This window comes from Cephus cinctus, unplaced genomic scaffold (genome assembly GCF_000341935.2).
Source record: "Cephus cinctus unplaced genomic scaffold, Ccin1 Ccin1_scaffold0970, whole genome shotgun sequence".
In the NCBI taxonomy this organism is placed as follows: domain Eukaryota; kingdom Metazoa; phylum Arthropoda; class Insecta; order Hymenoptera; family Cephidae; genus Cephus; species Cephus cinctus.
This window is the reverse complement of record NW_014333527.1, coordinates 42,872-66,299: the sequence shown is the minus strand read 5'-3', so window position 1 is coordinate 66,299 and position 23,428 is coordinate 42,872. Positions and strand designations below refer to the sequence as shown.

General features: G+C 40.8%; 3 protein-coding genes across 4 annotated transcripts in view; 2 read left to right on the top strand and 1 right to left on the bottom strand.

The window, feature by feature from the left end:
* The window catches only part of LOC107271428, a 174,533-nt gene that overhangs the window by 108,888 nt on the left and 42,217 nt on the right, over positions 1 to 23,428 (top strand). Inside the window, exons 6-7 of the mRNA XM_015747419.2 lie at positions 14,535 to 14,583; positions 20,158 to 20,262. Coding sequence (XP_015602905.1) covers positions 14,535 to 14,583; positions 20,158 to 20,206 — 98 coding nt within the window. The 3' untranslated portion in view covers positions 20,207 to 20,262. The remainder of the gene's footprint in view (positions 1 to 14,534; positions 14,584 to 20,157; positions 20,263 to 23,428) is intronic.
* Positions 3,710 to 4,926, top strand: LOC112494903 (ES1 protein homolog, mitochondrial-like). The gene is made up of 4 exons (XM_025088673.1): positions 3,710 to 4,006; positions 4,077 to 4,366; positions 4,442 to 4,605; positions 4,699 to 4,926. Exons 1-4 carry the CDS (start codon positions 3,863 to 3,865, stop codon positions 4,905 to 4,907), a joined length of 807 nt encoding a protein of 268 aa, XP_024944441.1. The 5' UTR covers positions 3,710 to 3,862; the 3' UTR covers positions 4,908 to 4,926.
* Positions 5,056 to 23,428, bottom strand: part of LOC107271427 — a 40,201-nt gene continuing 21,828 nt past the window's right edge. Inside the window, exons 1-3 of one of the 2 annotated variants that reach the window (XM_025088672.1) lie at positions 21,975 to 22,080; positions 8,897 to 8,934; positions 5,056 to 7,035 (exon numbers count right to left, since the gene is read on the bottom strand). In XM_025088672.1, coding sequence (XP_024944440.1) covers positions 6,133 to 6,981 — 849 coding nt within the window. In that variant the 5' untranslated portion in view covers positions 6,982 to 7,035; positions 8,897 to 8,934; positions 21,975 to 22,080 and the 3' untranslated portion in view covers positions 5,056 to 6,132. Of the gene's footprint in view, positions 7,036 to 8,896; positions 8,935 to 21,974; positions 22,081 to 23,428 lie in introns of those variants that run through there. The other variant, XM_015747418.2, reaches the window with a different exon arrangement.

The window sequence follows — 23,428 nt, the reverse complement described above, 5'->3', positions numbered from 1 at the left end:
CCCCCCCGCAATATCCTCCCTTACTCCTCCCTATGCTCTTTCGCTCTTTCTGCCCGGAAAAATCATCTCACTGCCATTTCCAAGCTCATCGCACTGTCAGGGGTGGTCACCCCGTATTTTTACTGCACCCTTTTAAAATGCTCCTCGAGTCTTTTCGTCGCGTCGTAAAATTCTCATAGAGCAATTTTAGTTTTTCAACTTGTGCCTCTACTTTATATTAATACAATATGTTGGCATTACTCGATCGTATATCACGTAGAGTTAGTGTAATTTTTAAATATCCATTTTATACGGTTTTTAAGCGAATTTTTTTTCATTAGTGAAACTTAAGGAAAACAAATAATAAGGGATGTAGATCTGACATACAGGGTGTTATCGGAGGGTGGTGAAATGAATAGAAAAAAATGAGCACCATCGTACACGCACTGCCCATCAAAACATGTGTGGAGATGGAGGTTAATAATGTAATCCACGTTATTTTCATATCGGACCGGACTCGTGGGTTCCCGTTTCGTACGGAGATCATGTGGGAAACATTTATGACGTCGTAACTCGTTTAACTGGGTGGGTTACCACGTGGACACCAGGTGCCCCTTTTAAGAATCTTATTACTGGACGGTCGATTTTCCATTCGGAATTTTTCGATCAGTACGTCCCATACGTGAATTTTGCAAAATTTTACACATGTCTTTTAACACGATACCAAAAGCATCCCTAGTCTATTTATACTGTATTCACCGTCAGGGAATACGCGTCTTGGCTGATTTTATCAGATTCGACGAAATGGCTGCCACTGACAAGGATAAGTGGCCCGTAGTAGATCCTAGTTTTGATTCACCTCGCAACACCCTCACAGGTCAGACGTCTGACGGCGGGTAATTGTTCTCTTGTCTGGTTCGCACGGTTCTTTCTACTTCGGCTCGCTGCCGATAGAACCAACAGCCACAATCCAAGGATTGCCTTCGCGTCAAGAATGCATAAACAGTCTCCTCTTACTGATCGGATTGCGTGACTTCAAATGTTGCCAACGGTTCCAGCAAGGGAGTAGAAAATGGAAATAGGGGAAGGTAAGGTTTTTCAAGAAAACTGCTGACTCAAGTAACTACCCTACATCGGTACCATATATACAGTACTACGGTACGGGTTATTTGGACAAGTCAAAATAACAAAATTAATTTTTAAAAAATTTGAAAATTTTCAACATAGACCAAAACCAATCCCAACCCAGACGTATGTGACGTCCCCGTACAGTGTACACGTGAATCTTCCTAACTCGTATATTTCAGAGGGGAAAATATGACGTGGCTCAAGAACCAATCAGCGAGGCTCAGATCCCATGACAAATGATTCTTTTTGCGATATCCCACTGGTTCTGGTACATCGTCAGGGATATCCCGTCATTTCCAATGGGTTATTAATGACCCGAGCAGATTTCGTTATGACGGATACACAATTTGTACATAGATAGTGACAAGTTGTCTGTCTAACTCATCCCTCGTTTTCACCTGTGCCAATACAAATTCGCATATCCCATTTAGCCGTTGTTCCGTCATGATTCCAGACATCAACCTGCCGTCATTTTACTCATGAAATTGGCACACTTGCAATCATTTCGTACGAACGGAGTTTCGTCCCACGCGACTTCTGACGTGTGACACGCAGCGAGATTGGCGCTCCTGGGAGACACCTCATTCAATTAGCCACTCAGTTACTCGCATCACATCGCATTTACCCCGGCAGCGACCGCCTCCCAGGCGGCGAACACTCCAACCCCCTTTAACGGGGTCCAAATCCATCCTCGCTAACCTCCGCTCACCCCTAACTCCGCACGTCATTCGCGTGATTTAAACTTTCACAGCAATGAAATACGACGTGTCTCGTTGCTTCTATCACTGTTGTCCGAGGGTAGGTACAGTTTGGTACAATGCATATATGCATAAGAAACAGCTACGTAAGAATGGACTACCTTGGCCAGGGCTGGGGAGTATGTTAAATCACATGCATCACACGCCAATGCAAGCTCGCCGAAGGGCTGAAACTGCCGCCGTTGCGGAATTACTCGACAGCCTCCCAGGGGGCTGAACTTGTCCGCGACAATTTCAAACTTATTTTAACATTCATATAACCCCGTTCAACCCCCTCAGACCGACGTCGCTCTGTCCCTTTTCGTCGTAACATGAGAACTAACCCCTACGTCTCTCTACGCTTTCCTCTTGGATACGTATAAGGGTCTGCTAGGCATAAGGGTTACAGATTTACATAAGATTATGGGTAAGCCTTGCGTACCTTGTGCGGGATTCAGGAGGTGACACGCTCAACGGCACTCGGGGGTGCGTTCGTCTTCGGCTGATAATTAGAATAAAGTGGGGTTATGTTGTACGAGCTCTGAGATAAATGTCCTATTCCTCAAGATTCCCCTCTTAACCCAGTGCCATTCAAGGGATGAAGAAAATTTTTCATTCCCCTATGTCTTGGGAAGTGACTCTATTTGCCGTTGAAAAAAATAAGGGAGGAACTGCTTTAACGAGGAACGCTCTATGTCGTCTTATCAGTTACCTAACGGTGTGTTGAAATTGAAAAAAAAAAAGAGAGTTCGCGATAGCAGTGCAGCGGTACGTTACGCTTGCGGGATTTCAAGTTTTGCAATTGCGATCGAAGATAACGAAATTCGGAATTCTCTATCGAGAGTTTGGACCCATGCTTAGGGAACAATAACCCAAACCTGAACCGCGTTTCTGCTTCTGCCTAAACACATTTCACGCAGGGAAGCTCGTATCTCGGACACGTTTACTGCTTAGAATATTACGAATCTTGTAGATCCTGACAAAATTCTCTCTCAGGATTTCAAGAGGTCGTAGACGGCAAAGTGGCTCGTCATCTCCTGGTTCATGCGTACGGATGTCTTATTGTTCGCATTATGTTCCTGGCTTATTGTCGCCTTTCACTGTGTCTGATATAAATTCACAGCGATATATCTCTCGGGGAGGGTTTCCACTTGTCGAGAGTTTCAGTGACAAACGCGTTACTCTCGAATATTTCACTGCCCTTGTCGCAGGATGATAAGATCAAATGGTGCAGCCGGTATTATTGTTATGGATGAAAAGAAAAAATTTAATTTAATATTTTGCCTTTATTTATTTATTACGTATGTTTAGGTATGCGTATGTATGTATATACGATATATTATAATAGGCTAAGAATCATAACGTTCACTATTTTGCAATAAACCATCGTGATTTATTCAGCTGTGCAGGTTGACCCTCCCCTTCTTGGTTGTTAAATCTGAAAACCAGCATCCTCCTCCACTTCCGCCAAGATCCTCCTCGTGAACCATTATGTGTTTCGTATTCATAGTCTGAGCGAAAATTGCTCCTAGAGCACAATAAAGGTTATACGAGCCATAAAGAAAGTTGAACCTACCTCGCCGATGTTTATTTAAGCACGGTAGAACCTGCAGTCTCTTTCTGTTTCATACGTCCATTGGTTTATGGACTTACCATGGGTTTAGTGGATAGTAGCACGGACACGAACCCAAGCTAAAGTGTTACCGACTGATATTCAGTGTTGGTAGTGTCACGGACGGAAGCGCTGCTGGTAATTGCTTACTCTCCTGCACTCTCTTGACTAAACGAGGAAGCTGTATGTCTGATTTTGACACTGTAGCTCAAACAGATTATTTTCGACTGAAAATCGATAATTGACTAATTTTGTTTACGACCATTCACAGAAATCGCGTATACGAAATGACAAAAGAGTGATAGTTTGGATAGGTCTTTTATGGTTGTTTACTTCAAAATTCTTAGTGAAAAATTATACGTACTTATGGGATTTTATGAATTATTAATATATCACGAGATAAATCATGTTACGTTCAAGGATCGTACCGATCTTGCGAACAGGTCCATACAGATTTTCGGTAATATCATGTAACCTCCATTCCAGTGTTACTCGCAGTCGGAAGAGAGAATCCCGAAGAAGCGATTGCGAGCAGCAGACTGTCGCGATAGTGAATATCCATTGAAACACAAAGTATGAATTATAATTGATAAAAAAAATCTACAAATCCAAAATTCCAGATCCTTTGCGGCTGCGGTGCACTCGATGGCACAGAAATATCGGAATCCATTTCTGCCACTATTCACTGCTGTCAAAAAGATCTCAGACTAAAATTCTTCGCCCCTAACATTGACATATGCGGAGTAACCGATCATCTCACGAAGGAACTGGATTCATGCGGAGTGCCAAGAAATGCCTTGGTGGAGGGTGCACGGTTAGCAAGATCAAAAATCAGCTCCCTATGCGAGTGCAAGGCTTGCGAAGCAGATGCACTGATAATCCCAGGTGGTTTCGGTGCAGCAAGAACCTTGTCAGTTTATCTCGATATTTTTTACCGTTGATTAATTAGCTAAGGAAATGACGTCAAGCCGATTTTGATTACCAGGAGCGACTTCGCATCGAAAGGCGAGGATTGCACGCTGCTGCCGGATCTCGAGAGGGTCATTGAGGAATTCAGTTGCGATAAAAAGCCAATCGGCACTATTTGCATCGCCGCGGCACTCGTGGCGAAGGTTCTTCAAGGAGTGAAAATCACTCTTGGCAAGGATAGTTAGTTTTTTCCTTTTTCACTAAATTCTTGACTGAAAGCCAACGTGAAATGGAAATGACTCTGCGTTGTTAACCGATCCGTTTCGACTTTAGAACCAAAGGAAATGTGGCCGTACGCTGCAGCCATACCGAAGGTTAAAAAAATGGGTGCGAAGATCGAGATGAAGGACGTGAGACAATTCACTCGTTGCAAGAAGTACAATGTCTTTAGTACACCCGCCTGGATGTACAAAGGGACATATAGCGATATTCACGAAGGAATTGGAAAGATGGTAACAGCTATGAAAAAAAGTATGAAGTGAATAGAAATTTTGGGACGATTATTGTTTTTAGTAATTTCCTCATTTTCATACTTACTGTTGAATAGGGGAACCACGGATTGAATGGTTGACAGCGTAGAATCTGAGATGAGAAATTTAATAACGAGGAATGAATTTAGGATCGAGTAGATTAAAAAAAAAATATAGTTTATTCATTTTTTTTTTTCGTGCCCCAGAGGTGGGGGAAAAGAAAGGAGCACACAATTTTTCTAGGATAGATATTTTTAGATGGGTGTTTTTTTTTAGTAAGCCTACTTCATGCTACAATAGTCAACAACAAATAATATAACAATTTTATGAAATCCGCGACAAGGTTGAGAGATTTATCTCCTTTTTTCTTAATATGATCGAAGCGCAACTTTGTCGTAGATTTCGTACAGGATCATCGATCTCGTCCTGCTGGAATTCAAGTACAATAATTTCCAGCATGATAAGACTGTACTCTGTGTTTCTGTTTTTTTTTTTTACTTTTTTCACTTATTTCCGATGATTCGCGAATAATTAATGTGGCCAGGTTTTCTTTGCTGCGGTTCAATGAAGTTTTGCTGGCGAGTCTATAGAGATATTGAGCGTTTACGAATTTCGTAAGAAGGAGTGATCGGTCGATTAAATAATCCGACAAATTAATTAAAGTAAATTAAAGAATTAACCAGTAATTATTGGAATCCCGCTAAAAGAAAGCCGACTCTGTTATAAATAATTTTGCAATATATTCAAGCGAACGTAAGATCAGTCGCTAATTCAACGTAACAAAATGACAAGAATAGCGAATTCGCAGTAATCGCAAAAAATTCACTTGCTCAATATGAAAAAGACAGGAGTTGCAATAAAAATGAATTGATAAAAAAAAAAACATGACAATACCTACAAGCGCGAGAGTATCCATGCATATATGGTAATTACGAAACCGTGAAATTAGCCAAGAATATTCCGTGTCCTCGTTACACATTCGCGTCATACGCGAAATGTCACAGGTGCGCGAATTATTTTGCAAATGGAATAGCGTCGCCAAGCGTTCTCGTGACGCCCGTGTCGCTTCTCGTCTCCATCGCACGTTTCCGGCCGAGTTCTGTGTCGAAATTTCGCTCTCTGTGTCTTCGTAGGATGATGACGCGTCAGACTTTGGTTCTGATCTGAGGGCCAGATTCTGTGGGAAGAGTCCCGAAGCGATGACCTAGCTTTACCCTAGCTCCACCCTACAGGACGCTCAGCTCAGTGCAAGCAAGGGTTCGACCGTGACACGTGATTTTCTTGCTTTGTCTTCCTGATACTTTTTCATCTTGAGCAGCTTCCGCTTTCCGTTGCTCAGCTTCTTCTGGGGCAGCTCGGTGGTCGTCATCTCGGACTCCTCTTCCAGCATCCTCAGAGTCTCTATGATGTTTCTAGGCTCCGTGATGCGACCCCTGGTACCATTCTTATTAGCATACACGACGGACAGATGAGAGAAACTGGATTTCGGAGGTGCCGTGATATCCGCGAAATCACGGAAATTCGCAAAAAAGTCACCACCTCTCACAGGCTGTGGCTTTGGATTTCTATAATAATTAGATCTGCCACGTGAATTGATCTCTTGGAAATAAGGGTTGTAGAGGGTCTCGTCTACGGTGTATTCATCATTCTCCTTCTCTTCAGGGTAGTAAGTGCCGCCACGTATGACGCCGAAGTTTCCAGAACCGAGAAGGGGATGAGGTTTGTCATTATTATTATTATCGCTGTTATCGGATGCTGCGGCTTGATAAGCATTGCGGTCCCGCTGAAAGTATCCGAGGAATCTGTTGGGTCTGTAGTGCTGCTGCTGCTGTTGTTCGTCGATCGGCAATCTGTGATTAGTGAAGAGCTCAGCGAACGAGGGGAAGAAATTTTGACTCTCAGATTCCAGACTCTTATCACTCAGATCTCCTTGCTGAGTAGTCTTGTCTGATTTCTCATCTTTGTCCTCGGAATTAATCTCATCTCCATCTTCCGTAGCTTTGACTTCCTTCGGTTCTTCCGCAGCATCCGCTGGACCAGCATCTTCCTTGTGTACCGTCTCAGCACCATCGGGCTCCATATACATGTCCGAGTCATCATATTCGTCTCCGTCGATCTCGGAAGCTGATGCTACAGAATCCTGCAAAGAAGAAGAAGCGCGTTCAGAAAAAAAAAGTTATTCAATTGACCGATAATATAATTTAAGAAAAATCTTATCTCATCCGAATATCCGTTAGGCAATTGACTCTTTGAATAATGATCTCGGTGAGAGGGGCAGTGTGAACGATCTACCCTAGACTTCTACTCGCCTTGACATTTAAGGCATCTTCGTGTATCCTAAACTGGCAAACATGTATGAATACGCGTATACACGCATTCACGCACTCCTAACTGTACCAATAATAATACAGAGATCAATTGCAACACAGTCCAAGACACGCCTAGCATTGTTACCGATATGTCAAAGCGGTACAGTGTGTACGAGAAATACTTTATAACCGTATCCTATAGTACTTTGCAAACCCACCACTACGGTATACGTTATTCAAATAGGTACGCGGCCCATTGTGAAAGCACCTTTCGAACTGGAACACCACACCGCTGGACACTCGTGATATTTGGTACCTGCGGCAGGTGTCTATTCTACCTGGCTATATCGTTTGCCTAATAACTATCAGATCATTCACCATTGGCTGACTAGTATTAGCTGGTATCTACTTCCCATTACTTTTTCGCGTGTCTCAATATGCTCGCGTATCAGTTCGGTATTCAGGCCGACCCTCCATAAATCGTTTTGGCATCGACTATCCAGCCCGAAGCCAGATGCATGTCGCGCTGGTGATAAATCAAGGTTTTCTGCTTAGTCGATCTTATAAAGGGGATGACAGTTTTCATGCTTAGAATGAAAGAAAGCACGAGGCGATAAGGAAGGGTATAAAACGTGGAAGGGATTAGGAATGTCGTTTCGTTTGGTTATCTGGTTAATTGACCGACCTCATATTGGTACGTTCGATATTAATCACAGGCGACGTTTGCTCGGTGTTATTTAGTTATTTAATGAGCGAAAGTGACTTTTGGTTGAAAATTTTATTATTTTTTTTGCCCCTCGAAATTTATTCCAAATTCGTTTAATCGTTGGGTGACGTTGATTGGTACTGTCACATTTTACTAGGGATGCTTGGTTAAGTGTGTTTTCTTGATTATTATATTAATACGTAACAGCGCATTTGCCGGGACTATTAAAGTCGAACGTTATTCCTTGGTACAAATTATATGTGAATTAAGGGCAATCAGTCTGCATTACTTGAATCGTGAAATACGGTAGAGTGTTTTGTGCAGGCAAATCATCATCTTGCGATTAGGTTAGGTTAGGTATGGAATAGATACATAGGATTGAGTTGTAACACGAACGTGGTAGCTCGGAGGGAAACGTGTTTCCCTTGGAGTTAAGACTTTTGTGTAAAAGTGTTCCATAATATCCCTAGATCCTAAGAAATTAATAAATGACCCCAGAGGATTTATTTACGATTGTGATTTGCCGATCGATCTAGTTGTCATTTATTATTATTTTTTTTCTATAATTTCTTTTTATTAATTCCGTGCACGAAATCATGACTGCCCTGTATAATTTCACTGGACTATGTTCTAAAGTCTATAATCTCATCACGACGTTCCGCATGATCGGTACTTCATGGCTAAAGCTTCCCTCACACTGTACCAAAGGATTCCATTGGCAAGGTTTCATAAACCTAATGGAATTTACTTTTTCCCATTAAAATTTTCAAATTCTTCCAGGTTTCTGAATTCCGTAGGAATGTTCATCCACAGTGCAAAAGATCCCTATGGTATGTCAGGAAGAACTTGAAATCTTTTAAGTATCTATGATTCTCGGTAGAAACGCCGCCTTAATACTTCCTCGAAGCTATTCACGTAGAACAATCTGGTACAGCGAGACTCTTGCGTAAAATCTTCCCATCGTTATTTCTCATCATTTTTCTCACCTCGTGACCGACTGCGTCCTCGGGAACCGGCGCTCCGTCTGAAACAAAGAAGAAGTTATACCGGTGAGACTATAGCTTAGTTCAGCTCAGTGGTTAAGCTCCGTACGTACGCAGACACCTTGATTGCAAAATGATAGCGTCATTAATATTCACGAGGACCAGTTTACCCTTTGCAAGCAGCGTTGAATCGTGTCCGCTGTAGACTGCAGGGTTTTTCGTAACTTGGAAAAATCAAGGATGCACTCAAGGATCGTTCGACCGATACCTGAACACGGTACCTGGGCCAAGATAAATTGTCGTAATTGAACAGGAACATTATCAAACGGAAAACCAGTCCATTTGTCATTGATTAATAGATGCTGTCAGGGTTACCTGGGATCTTGCAAAAATTATCCAGGTCCACCCGCGACCAGTCGTACCAACAGTTTCAATATCTGAGATACGAGTCCCACAGGACCTTTCAGGCTCGACGACCAAGATTGATACTGTCAATTCAACGTATACATATATCGTCGTCATCCAATCATTCTCTTAGATTCCTAATGAACAATGACAAACTGGGACGACATAGAGAGATTATATAGATTCATAAATATCTGCCAGTCACATTTCTTAGCACTTTTCCAGGGAAAAATTACTAAAAAACAAAAAAAAATTTCGCTAGGAATGCGACTCGAAATTAACGACTATTTTTCTCCCTAAAAACCGGCTGTAGATATATATAGTTATATACCTGTATCCACCCATTCATATCCTTGGAGTATATAAAACTTATATTTACGAAGCGTTAACGAAGAGGAGGACGTTTATTAATTAATAGTATATATTCCCAATGAATCGTACTAATTATCCAGACACTGCCATACGTATAATAAAATTAAATATCTCTGTAATCCACTATATATTAAGCGCTAAGGTGATCCTTTTCGCCAGTCAGTTTGACGATGCTGGAACGTTATTAATTAGTCCAAGTGAAGTCGGCCTTGTTAATTGGTTTAGGCGGGTCGTTCCATTGCCCGATTAATCACCGTGTATGACGGCTTTTTACCAGGAGAGAAAGTAAATTACATCCCTGACAACGGCATGCGTTTAGATAGACGTCCCGAGAGATTCTCGCTCTTTGGTATAAAGCCAAGTACACACGCACTACGAAGCTACGTACGTGCACCTGTCGTCGATAACTAAAGCGACGAAATATTTCCGCAATATTCTTTTAATTTCTCCTCTCGCAGCCAACAACGTTCCTAAGCTTCCTTCGTCCATAACCAATGCGCTCTACCTCATAACTGCCTTTTGATTTAGTTTCCTCTGGTTACCGAAAAAAAAGATAAGTAAAAAAAAAATAGAAATATCCTCAATGGACTTGTTAAAACCCCGGTACTGTCAGCGGTATTTCACTGCGCCAATTACCGTTGCAGCAGTAATGTGACTCCAGTCGGTAATTCGCTGGGGCGAAACTGCATTCTAGTAATTTATGGCTATAACTATCGCTTACGTCTCGATCCTCTTGACTGGTTCCTCGTATACATTTCGTAAAACTGTCATTATGACAAATGGGGTCTTTATCGCCAGCCAGGTCTGTCTACGTAAAATTGAAACAATTGACAATCCGATAAATCCTGTCACGTGACCCGGGATAAGAATTTCAAGGTTCGCTCGCGATACGATACTTTTGTCTTGCTCGTTACTCCCCGTTGACATCTTGAGTTCACGGTGTACCGAAGACTAGGTCATCCGTAACATCGACGTGTCATCGTTCGAGTTTTACATTCCCTTTCGATGATGGTTCCTTTTCTTGTATGGCTGCATAAATAGAATAGAAGATGACGTTGGTGGAGGGGTCTGAGGGGAGGAGGAGGAAACTGTTTAAGCTTCTTTATTATTAAATGCTAATTCATTGACTCGACCTCATTCCTCAATGACACTCACTGATGATTCTTCTGCTAACAATGATGCTGCTGATGGGAACCTGGGCTCCTTCGCATGACGAGTCATTTGCATTGTTTGAGGTTGATTCTCGTACGCGGGTGTAAATCTCGAACGTTGCTTCTTCGCGTTACGTGTCTCAGGACGAGTCTTGGAATTCGCGATAACAATGAGAGTCGGTTCGGATTGGGAATGAAAATTGGTACAAGGTAGACACGATTTTATGATTATTTTTAATCGTCGTCCTACTTTGAGATTTTTTAAATATGCTTAGCATTACTCATTGTGCTTTTTCTTTGAGGTACTCATGGGGAAATACATCCTCTGTTTGAATGCCAATAAAACGATATTCTTGGAATTAAAAAAAAATGTCAGGTGGTTATGGGACATTAAAATGTGAGGGGTCTCGGTTCTACCGAACGTGACTAACGAATTGACGTATTTTCACGGATGAAAAGATTTTTCGAGAATTCATCTATTCCGACATAAATAATGACGTTGTCGGTTTCATTATGTCTTTAGGTCTGCTTGATAAAACAGAATGATCTGTGGACAGAAAACGCTGTATATATATATAGTATTTCGACAGGAACTTCTGTATCCAGTAGTTGGTACCTGCGGGTACCCAGACTTGCGCAACGTTCTCTAGGTACCGCAACTCAGCTTTAAGTACCGCGTTGACAGTTGCTTTATTGCCTGAACGTGGATTCTGAATTCTTCGCAAAGTGTCACTAAGCGCTATTACCTACCGGTAGCCACAGCGCTCGAAAGTCCCACCAATGGTAGGTTGGTATTTTCGAGTGAAATTTATGTGGCAACTTCGTATCTTTTAATATAACGTGACAAAAGCTGTTGGATAGGATTGCTGATATTTTGCATTAATAATTTTTTGCACGCTCTCTTATTGTTCACCGACGACTTTGCAACTTGGCAATCAAGAGGGAACAATGAGCGAATACATCACCTACTCGTTTATGATAGCGAATTATGCAAAAGCTAGTGCTTGCCTTCTATACTCTCTTCCCGCAGGTAATTACGGCTCTTGCACAGTACCGTAGTTACGAACCCCTTTTAATTTTATAATACCGAGCTTACAGGGTACCTTGCGATTTTTCACTTTAAAATTTGCAAATTATTCGCCACGTCCAATCGGACCGATACGATGAAAAGATATAAAATCATGCTGAGCAATGCGTCAACAATGACTCGATCGGCCACGTTACAACACATGTGGCTCGTTAACGTACAAAGCGATGGGGATCTGTCCCCGATATATCCTGACGAATGTGTCCGATATACGTTATATATAAAAGAATAGAGTTAATAACGTTCGAAATACGCTGCCGATTAATTTCACGTATGCGGGCGAGCCAATTAAGTGCCGGTTGATCGTTATCGGGTATGTAACTTTGCAGTTTGTACTTTCAGATAAAAATTACCAGCTGAATGTATCAAGGTCTTACGATTATCGTTATCTAATGGCACGAGGTCGTAGTTATCCCTATTGTATTGTAAGAAAATATAATAAATGACCCTTACGCCCGATGGTGCCTAAGGGTTCGATTTCAGGTTCGATTTAGTAATCGATGAATCGGCCTGCTGCGATCGATTGAAAAGTAATGAACGGGTGGCTGTTCACGGTAATTTATTCATTAGGTATTATTGTGATTGAATTAGAGGTAAAATAAAAAGTAACGAGTACCGTTCCGCACTTAGAATCCCATATTGGATTACCAGATGGAAATTGTAATGGAACGTAGGACATTATAACGGATCGCGTGATTATTTATACACGGCTGTCCACTTTGAAATTATAATGCACCGAGGAACAACGTAATCAAACGCTGAGTCGATTATCAATTTACCAGCGTTTTAACATCCGAACAAGGAAACGATTTGGATTTATTCAAGAGCGATGGATTCGAATTAGATTTTATACTTCATTGGGATAAATTTGTTTTCTTGAACGTATGTATCTCATTAGTACATATAATAGTACAGTGCACGCAGCATAGTAACATAGTCATAAACAAGAGCAGCCTTTTCACCTGTGGAACGGGCTTTCAAAGGAATGTGCAACAGGTGCATTGCGGATTAGTAACAATTTTCGATTTCTTCGAATTAATCGATCTTGTTTATGTTTCGCAATTATTATGAATTGGTATGAGAATAATTTGAGAAAATAAATTTCGAGATAAGGGTACTCTATGTCTTTCTTTTGGAAGCTGTTGGACGTGTCGGTGCCAAAGATCACAGGCTGGATCAAACTTTCTTACGACTTCAGGAAGTGATCACTTAGCTGATTGATGCATCAATATCGTTAATGAGACAAGCCCTCGTGACTTGGAAAGTCTTTACTATTCAAATGGACAGTTAATATACGCAAAACGTGTGGCTTGGGATACGCATATATGCGTTGATGAACGTCATAACTAGCGCATAAAAAAAACATGTACAACGTTACAGGTTGTATAATCTCCTTTAACGGTACAAAATGTTCTTGTACTGGCTTGCGAATTAATTGTACGGCGCCTCCGAGACTTATTCACTGTTTGAATCTGCTTATGTTGCTAAAATGAAAGTCTTATGAATACTTGTGGTTACTCGCGAGCGTAGGTGTGAGAGATTCGCCACACCTTGTTGAAGGAAGTATATATATATATATTGAAGAAAGGATAACATCCTATGTCAGTTAAAATATTCCATGAGAGTGAAAGCATTTTGTACCCTGCCATGGATACACTTGAACAACAAGCATTATATATATATATATATACGAAGACCTCGGCTTGACCTAAGACAAGCTCCCCGGCATTTTTAGTCGTTGAGAACCAGTCTCTGGGACAGGACCCAAGGGAGAACGCTGAATCAACGATCAAGGACATCCGGATAGGAGAAAAACCCATAAAACAATGTCTAATCCGATTTTTACGTGAAATTCATAATTTATTATGAAATATTCAAAAAATTTTTTGGGTTACTTGTAGTTCTTTTATCGACTTAAAAACCCTTTGTCGTCGAAAAAAATATGTTCACCGAGACTCTTACTCTTGGCCGGGGGGCTCAGATATAGGCGTTGCGGACCTGGGGCGGACACTGACCCTAATACCTTGGGCATCAATTTCTTTAGAACTGTGTATACGTATACTATAGGTACAGTTTAATTACGTGTCCTGTCGAAGTCATGCAAACACAACTGACCCAGATCGACGCCACGGACGTCGATGCTAGTCCCAGGAGTCTGGTGATCGGCGATCGTGAATGCTGTAGCTCTGGTCGTTGTTGGCTCTCGATTGGCCTTGGCAATGTAGAGTGTGGTTGTTTCAACAGAACGGATCGCGATCCGCTCCGGGCAGAGAGAAGTTCGAACGGGTTCGATGGCACTTTCACGACCATAACTATAATTATCTCGACACTCTCCAGAGCGAACTAGTTTTTGAACTAACAAAGTTCCCTTTCGTGTTGCTTGCTCGGATATAGTGGCTATAATTATAATTACATATTATATATATATATACGTGTGTATAAGGCAAGAATTAGGTGGACAGGTTTGTATCTCTTGGGAAAGAGTCAAAGCTTCGAAAATGATTAAGCGACCTTGGCGAATACAATGGCTTATGGACCTTGTAGTAAAAAAAAAAGTTTGAAATTGAGAAAGAAAGTGCGGGACAGGTTTTCTCGAGATTTATAGAAACTTTTCTATTGTTTTCAGAACAAAAAGTTTACTGCACAATCAGCTTGCGTGGAGAACGTGACAGTGTGTGAGTAACGAGATAGTAAAATTTTCACGTAGTTCCATACATATTCAATATATTAGTATATAAGCAATTTTTTTATGTTTACCTAATATTTTCTATATTTATACAAACAATTTGATCTTTTTCGTATTTTCGTATTTTTGCTTTTTTCAGATAACTATTTCGATCTTAAAAATCCCACCATCCTTATCAAAGATAACACAGTACTACGAGTTCATGGACCGTAATGTAAAAAAAAAAAGATACAATTATTTTTCTTCCATTCCGAGAACAATGAGCGCGTAGTAAAGTAATAAAATATATCTGGTGTCCAAGTGTTACGACTCTTTTTACGCCAGCCTCTATTGTTATGTATCACTGAACAATCGAGCCACTCTAAATTGAATCGGTAGACCAAATGTAAATACTTTTTGTTAAAGCATTGTCCAAACATCGCAAGTCGCCCACGAGAAATCTCTTGATTTACTTCATCCGAGAACGCGACAATGGGTCCCCATTCAGATAGCCAGTACGTGCGGATATGTGACATTGCTTTGCAAAATCACAGCTCTAGCATTAGATCAATTGCGACACCGGTTGACCATATATGATCAACATTTATATCAATTAAGAGCATTTACTCGGATCGTCCTTCGATCAAATGGGCGTGGTATCGTTATACCGATCTGTTATGTTCTTGAGGCTGCAGACGTTGAAAAAAATGCATTCCCATGGATCACATATGATTAGTGCATCTATATTTATTGACGATATATATATACATATATACAATCAACGAGGACTTCGTGATTCTGCAAATATCCATGAGATCGGGATCGGTATTGAGATCGGTTAAGTCAGATACTAAGATGCAGCTGATGCTGTTTGTACTTGGCGCTGCTTCCTCGTGAGGAAATCTTTAACGTCGGAGATGCACGTTGCATATGACTTTCTCTGAGTGTTTCTGCGAGAGAAAACAATTTCCGGGTGGGATTAAATTAGAGTTATAATAGACGTACCCGGCGAGGAATCGTTTAGTCGTGGTTTCTTCAATTTACTCTCTGTTCTTCCGATATGAATGGATTCGTATAGACGACGAGAAGCTTCTTAGAATTCGTGATCACTTCAAACCATGATAGGTATCGTATGCTGCATGCAGTGGGATGCGCTTTCTTTTCGGAAGATAAAAAAAATGTCTTGATAATAATTCATAGAAGGGTATGGAATTTCTTCATAACCCAATATCACGAATCGATCGTCATGATCGCGAGTGATCGTTACTGCACGTGTATGGATCACGAATTTACGATATATCGAATGGTTCGTAAAAGTGCATAAGGAATTGCATTGTCAACCGTGAAAGATTGCATAATACCGTGATTATAGACATCTCGAAAACTGATGGAAATTCAAAATTACGTAACAGCATCTACCTTTATCTCGATCTCTATAATTATGAAATAACGGATACAAATTTTACGGATGCATCTTACGACGTTTTCTTGCATTGGCAAAAGCTATTCAATTTTCTTTTTCTCTGAAATTGATTATAAGGATCTTGGATTCAATTTGCCTTTCTTCTGTTCGTATTATTTTCTCCGTATACAAGATCGACGAGACACTCGAGATCGTAATAAAGAATAAATATGCGCACGGCGCAAGGACGTCGCATCCTTGTTACCGTTTTCTTCCTAGATAGGTGCAGCCAGGATCTGGAATGCTTTAATCACCGTCGGCGCAAGGACATTGGGATCATTAATGTGGCTTAAGATCCAATTAGATTCACAGTAGGATGATTGTACTCGATTCTAGTTCAACTTCTTCGAATAGTCTATTAGTCCAAGGCGAATGATCTTCAGTCATCAGAGCCGGAAGTTCTTAACGAGTAAATATCCATATTTCACATCAAAATGTTAAAGCAGTCCTTATCAGAGATCATGATATCAATAATTAATCCTTTTATTAAAATCACCGCCGTGTCCCCTCCCCATAACTCATTGTAATAAAAATCTCCATAAACACTGATAAATTGCAAAATTTATTCGCAAGGACCTTCGTTCAATATCAATGCACTTTATTTACTGACTGCACTATAAGCATGCGAAACTATCCCGAGGGTCTGAGTCAGTTGCGTATAGGTATAGGCATACGTATATCCCGCACATATGCATCTACAACATTGGCTACTGTTATTCCCATGGGATTGTCCATATAGGAACAGTCGACATACTTTAACGTAGATCGATGAGAATCATCGTAGATCATTCGATGATAATGTATAGTACATAGGCAAGGCAGCTACTCTGTCGAAGTTGATATACGCGCTTACATACGTGGGTATGTAACTGCGTAGGCGATGCATCAGACTGCACGTGGATGACGTCAAGGGGGGTTGATACCTATCACGTGATATCATACATGCGTGAACTCGAGAGCCTTGGCACCCATATGCTATCCATTGTACCGCATGTGTGTACGCACATGTACTACTCCACGCACTTATCACCGCGTTCATCCAGCATCTCGGTACAGCAATTGCATCTAGTTGCAGGTTCGTTGAATTTGCAATGATCATAAAAATTTGTCGATTGATCATAAAATTGCACCCATGGAAATGCATTTGATGAATGCACTGGATGGATGGTTTTCTAGCTACATGTGTGGCTTTAACGATGATCTGAAAATCGATGGAGATGCTGCAACGAAGTGGAATTTTATCAAGAGCAATGCAGTTTTACGTCACCGGACTGTTTGCCATGCACTTCGGATGCACTGTAATGACTTCGTACGCGAGTGCTTCGAAAAGTCATTGGTACACACATGACTAGACGTTAACGTAATTGAATTGCGACTTTACGGAACTTCAGGTGACTTCGCAATAATTGCATCCATACAACAATCCCTTCTAGGATGCACCGAGGACGTATGATTCTATTGCCACATTCTCCGACTATACTTGCAGTATGTTGGATGCACTTTTCATCGGCGGATTCAGTCGGTGACTTTGAGGAGCATTTAATATCGTCGTTGACGTTAATCTTCCTATATATGAATCCGGCTTTATAATTTAATCGACTGCGTTACTTCAGTCTTTCGGGTATTAATCACGTATCTTAGTGTATTAGAACCGTTTAAGCTATTTCTCTTGGCAGTTATTTCATAGCAATTTCGAGATCGACACGGCGTCTCTACTGCCTCAGACTATTGCGCTAGAAGGTGACTCGTAATTTACGATAAAATTTCTAGTTTTTACTTTTCTACCACCACAACACTATTTCTCACTTAAAACAGGTACTCGTGTACTGCTAATGGGGTAAAGGCTAACGAAGAAAATTTTTCTTAAAATTTATTTATTTTTTTCACTTTCTTTATACCTTCATCCCGACCCAGTATTTGCTCTGCCTGCATTACGAGCAACGTGAAAATCAATCCACTTTCACGGCGCACGCTGCTTTGCAGTGCTAAAATTTTCTTTATTACTGTAAAAACATATAGAGCGCATTATACCACAGGACAATCGCATTCCGTTTTCATAGGCGTCTCCAATAATTTCGCGATCCTTTAACAGCCGTGCTAATGGCATTCAAATAATATTCATATCAACAAATAGTTTCTATCGTATGTGACTTTAATTCTTGACTTATTTGGCGAGCTGATTCTCCGTAATTATATATATACACGAGAAAGCCTTTCTTTCCTGGATGTTAGGTATAACGAGCGCGATCACAATCGCTTCTACTCATTAGCACACCAGGGCATGTTTCAAATCAGATTTGCCGTCGAGATATCATTGGATATTAAATGGCCACGGTGTTCCGGTTCTGTATACAAGTATTATGGCGATGCTCGATGTTCGTCTAACGTTAGCAATGGTATTTACAAGTTAATCTGAGATCAGGTACGTTAAGTCGAAAGTATACTTTCAGCTGTCCTATCAATGGCTATCAATCGAAACGCGTCGGCACAATAATTTTGAGTTGAGTAAGAAAGCATTCCTTCTAAATTCGAAAGTCAATAAAAAATTATACACGCTTCTCTATAATACTTTTTATTATGAACAACTCCAAAACTACGATCCGACCAAAGTGACAAAATACCGAAAAGAAAAGAAAGTCCCTAGGAAATTCAAACTCAATCCAGTATAACAGTCCTATTCCGTATATAGAAACGACACTATACGATTAGCATAAGTCGCCGCGAGATAATCTATGTAAACTTATGGACGGAGAGTGAAATCCCATAGAGAGTGAACAACAAACAATTCGTTAGATATCTGAACAGCTAGCAGCTATATAGTCACTCAAGTCGTTTACGCCAATGCAAGTAAATAAATACAGTCTAGAGTGCATAAAACCCATACCGAATATATTTAGCCTCTTTTACAAATCATGTAAACACGATGTAAACACAATACCATTACCATGTAAAATCGATTTAGAAAGTAATGGCGACCAGAAATTACCGATCGATGGGCGGTAGCCCCCAGCCGTCACTGTCATAATCGTTTACTCGACGTGAAACTTTTTTTCCTGGACGATTCAAGCATTTTAACGTATAAGGAATGAAAGTGACTATTAATTTTCGATGCTGTAAGATGATGCCTTAATTATCATTGGCAACGACCTTTTTTTCTTTTGTAGTACTAGGCCAGGCGTTAATTCTCAATACTTCTCATACATTCGCAAACTTCGGAAGCGGGAAGAACTCCGACATGAATCTGAGTCCAGTTATGGCTCGAGGGTATACACAAAAGCAGTTCCTGTTCGATATAACTTTCATAGTTCAATTCTTATGAGATTTCTTGTCGATTCTGACTAACGACTTCCCCATAAATTCCGCGGTTCAGGTAACGACTACTGTATAGATTACTTTCGAGGAAGCCGTCCTTTCTCCACGAAGAAAAATATTTATGTAAACTCCAAAAAATTCAATGATCCTCGCGCCGCTAATATTTCAGTGCCATAGGCGTAGTAGCATATTTTTTTTCCATGGTGAAGCGACTGGAGTATACTCTAACGCTGAAGTAGCGTTGGGACTGGCGTGACGAGAAGTTATTCAATTTCTTTGTATATACATATAAATTACTGTAAGCTCTTGACTCGTGTAACTTTGCATGCATCTACGCAGCCAAATCTGCGGATGAGTAATGTCTCTGAGATCGAGTGAAAGATATTCCCGTCCTACCGGCTCCGGAGAAAGTAGTCGGTCCACTCGTACTTGCTCTTTGTAGGACTTGCTTGCTCATCCCGGCCTGTACTACCATAAGCTTCTATAGTGTAATGCTGTATTACATTATTATCCGAAATCGGATGCCGGTCATTGAGCAACTGTCAAGTTCTCGAAATTGCGTGTAAGAGCGGCGGATATCAATCGACTACCCAGTTAGTTCTTGTTTGCCGGTGGATACTGTAGAAAGTTTTTTTACACGTTAAACTAGTAAGAGCCGCGTTTCGATTGTGTGGATGAGTTACGTTCACTGAAATCTCTTGACAATCACACAGGACAATGAAAGCCAATTTGTCGCCTTGCTCAACTGCTTTTTGATGAATGTGATACGCGGACGTGATATATATATATTTTTTTTATTTCTCTTTTAAGTTGGTACAGGCCGAACTCGGTGACGATGACGGGCGAAGAATGGCGATGACGGTGCGACTACGGGAAACTTCCTGGTGCATTTTCACGTGATGACAATGGAGGAAAGTGAGTTGAAAGAAAAAATATTCATTTTAATAAATATAAGTTTCTATACACTTGGATTTGTGATTTTTAATAACGCAAGAGTTTCTGAAGTAAGTTATTTCGGGTAAAAGAAAAAAAAAAATCGGAAACCGCGGTTGAGAACCATTTAGCTTAGCCCGGAGAACGTGCCCGGAACCAGTCTTTGGAAGTGGTAGCGAACTAAAAGACGGAACACGACGCCTGCGGTTACTCGATCATTTTCAATGATTCTGTTTGTTCCTGTGAATGGAGCATAAAGAACGATTTCGAAGAGTCTCGTGGGTTTTTGAACCTTTCTTTTTTTTCCTCTTTGTATCACCCTGTGGGACTTTCTCCGCTTGATGTATGCCAGGACCCTTGCTCCCTCTCTATTTAATCCTCGCTACGTACACCTTTGGTAAATGAGATCAGTTTATATCGCGTTATATAGATATATCGCTCTAGGTGGTCCAGGAGATCGTTTCGCGATCTACAATCTTGACGATCTTGTAATTCCTCGAAGGGGTCTATATTATATATACTTTTTCTTTATTTTTCCAATCTAATCACACTCAGACCTGTCGCTCCTGATAAAATGGCTATAGCGATACTGGACACCTTGACAGATAATGTTTCGCATACCATTTTCGCTATCTTTTCCGTCACGGAATGTTGTTGTATTGTGAAAAAAAAAATTTCGATCATCCATCTTAGTTCCCTTTCTCCGGATATAATTATCGCTATTTTTATTTTTCAATTTTTTTCTCACTTCCTTACTTTTACCTATATCCATCTTGTACATGCTTCCGAAACACGTTTTGATCTTTCGTGTATGTCAGTTTCGCCGAATGATTACAAATAGAACTTGACACATTAGGCAGAAAAAAGCCAAACCTCTCCTTAGCCATTTTCATCGGAGGATTCAGACTTGGCGCGAACGATACACACATGATCCTGACATAAGGTGACAAGAGGTGCGATTCGTTACTTCATCGTCTCTCTACTTAAAAGGGCCGAGATATGAGGAACTGGCTTCTCGTCGATTATACGGGAATCTATCTGTTTTTTGCTATTGGCTTAGAGCTCGCCGAAGAAAAATGCGGTCCCGCTCGTTGAATTACCGTAGGATCGAACGTATTAAGTCAGACCCGTCTTGCAAAAGCCTGGAAACGAAACGTGCTCCGAATGAATCTTACTTTAGCAGCACCCACTATATGCACGTAGACTATATAGTTGCATAAAGTACGTAGGTACCAATGCACTACGTGTACCGGTGAACGCATGCCGTTAGACCGCCTTAAAATAAGCCGGCAATTAAGTAGTCGTTCTCGGAGTTGCGATAGGACCGAGATAGCGTATAAAAAAAAAGAGAGAGATAAAAACTAGTAAAAATGGTCACATTAGGAAAAGTTGCAATTTTTTTTTTACGGCGAAAAAACAATCTTTTCATTGATCGGATATTTCTAAATTATATAGGCAGCAATTTTAGTGTATGACTGGTGTGAAATTTATCGTTTGACTGTATCGCGAGACTAGTCATTTTTGCACGGTGGGTGGCAACATTATTTTCAGGAATAACGATCGATATATAAGCGTACCGTGGGCAAACGATAATCCTTTATAGTTTCGCCAACAATGTATAAAGCAATAAGGTAAAATGGTACTATCGTTAAAACCCGGTGTGGCGTAAAATGAATTTTTTTTTTTATTCTTACCTTTCTTTCTGTTTCACTTTTATTCCAAAGCAGCCTGGTACTAACATTGCGATCGGTTACGGTACCCCAAGCGAACGGGGTGTTGGATATAAATCATAATTGATTGTTTGGCGTTTCTTGACAACGCTCCTGGCGTCTCGGGCATTCTGGGCAAAATAAACGACGCCGAATGAAATTCACAGTGAACGTCGAAACAGGTGCACGCGGTGACTTACTTGACGCGAGGAGAATGTCGTTCCACCGAATTTTACCTTTTACAAACTGTGAACAACCTCAGGCACGACCTTACCACGCCGAAGAGCTGCGATTCTCTGCCGTGTAAAACGGTGGCCTACGTGCGTAACGTTAATTGACACGAGAATAAAAAAAGTGCACTCGAGTATCCAAAATTTACATCGATTCGATAGCGGTAAATTAATGAAAACCGTTATTAAGTGACGAAGCCAAGAAAAGGAAGGTAGATCGAGGAAATCGAATTTTTGATAAAAATCACGAAATCGCTTGACATTGATAAAGCGTATATGATACTTTTTTTTGGAAATTCTCATTCGCTTCGTTTTTCGTGACGACCGCGAGTCCGAGGAAGACATTAAATTTCTTAACTTCAAAATGCATCGAATCGACCGCCGGATCCATCCACTTCCGATGACATAATCGAATTAAAAATTTCCCGCCGTTTTTCAAACCTATCGCGGCCGTTCTTTATAAAAGTGTCAAGACGTGGCCGGTAACGGCCCTCTGAGCCAAAGAAATGTCGTACTATCTCCTCGGTCGTGAAAGCAGCCTATTTTTTGCCCGATTAATACCAGAACCGATGGCACCGCCGAAAAGTAGATTAATTGACAAAAAAGTAAATTAATAAACAAAACCTGGATTGCGTAAACCGATAGAAATAAAACTACAATGCACTCGGGGGTCCCGCTAATGACTTCACGTAATTGACAAAAAGTTCGACCAGCCCGTTGGCGCTTATCGATCAATATATTTTTTATCAAACTTATTTGCCTTTTCACAGGAAGAGCATTGATTTTTATCAGGCTTCGCCACGGGTATCAAGTATTTGCACAGTGGTGCCAACATAACAAACTGTTATAACGAATAATCAATTTTCTCGAGTATCCAGCAAGAAGCTGTCTCTGTCAACATCCAGCAGAGAGGCTTCTGGTTACCTCTTCTTTTCTTTTTTTCATATTGAGATTTATAGATTGTTTTAAAATTCCAACAAAAAAAAAACCGGTGGCCGATTCTCTCTAGGTGGAACGATTCTCACTGACCTCGCGAATGTTCGTTGAATCTCAACAGCCTCGCTCTGATTTATGTTCATTTTTCTTGACTTCTCTTTTTCTCTGCATCATGCACCGCGTTTCTTGTACGTTGCATATGTTTATGCAATAGCTTCGTGACATCTTGTTACATATGAACGTTCAATTACTATCTGTGCTCCGTGGAACGGA

Bases quoted from the DNA above. Each gene is read 5' to 3' on its own strand.
- LOC112494903 (XM_025088673.1), top strand. From the start codon at position 3,863: ATGTTACGTTCAAGGATCGTACCGATCTTGCGAACAGGTCCATACAGA. The intron at 4,007-4,076 runs GTGAATATCCAT...CCAAAATTCCAG, and splicing joins AGCAGCAGACTGTCGCGATA to ATCCTTTGCGGCTGCGGTGC. The intron at 4,367-4,441 runs GTCAGTTTATCT...TTTGATTACCAG, and splicing joins TTCGGTGCAGCAAGAACCTT to GAGCGACTTCGCATCGAAAG.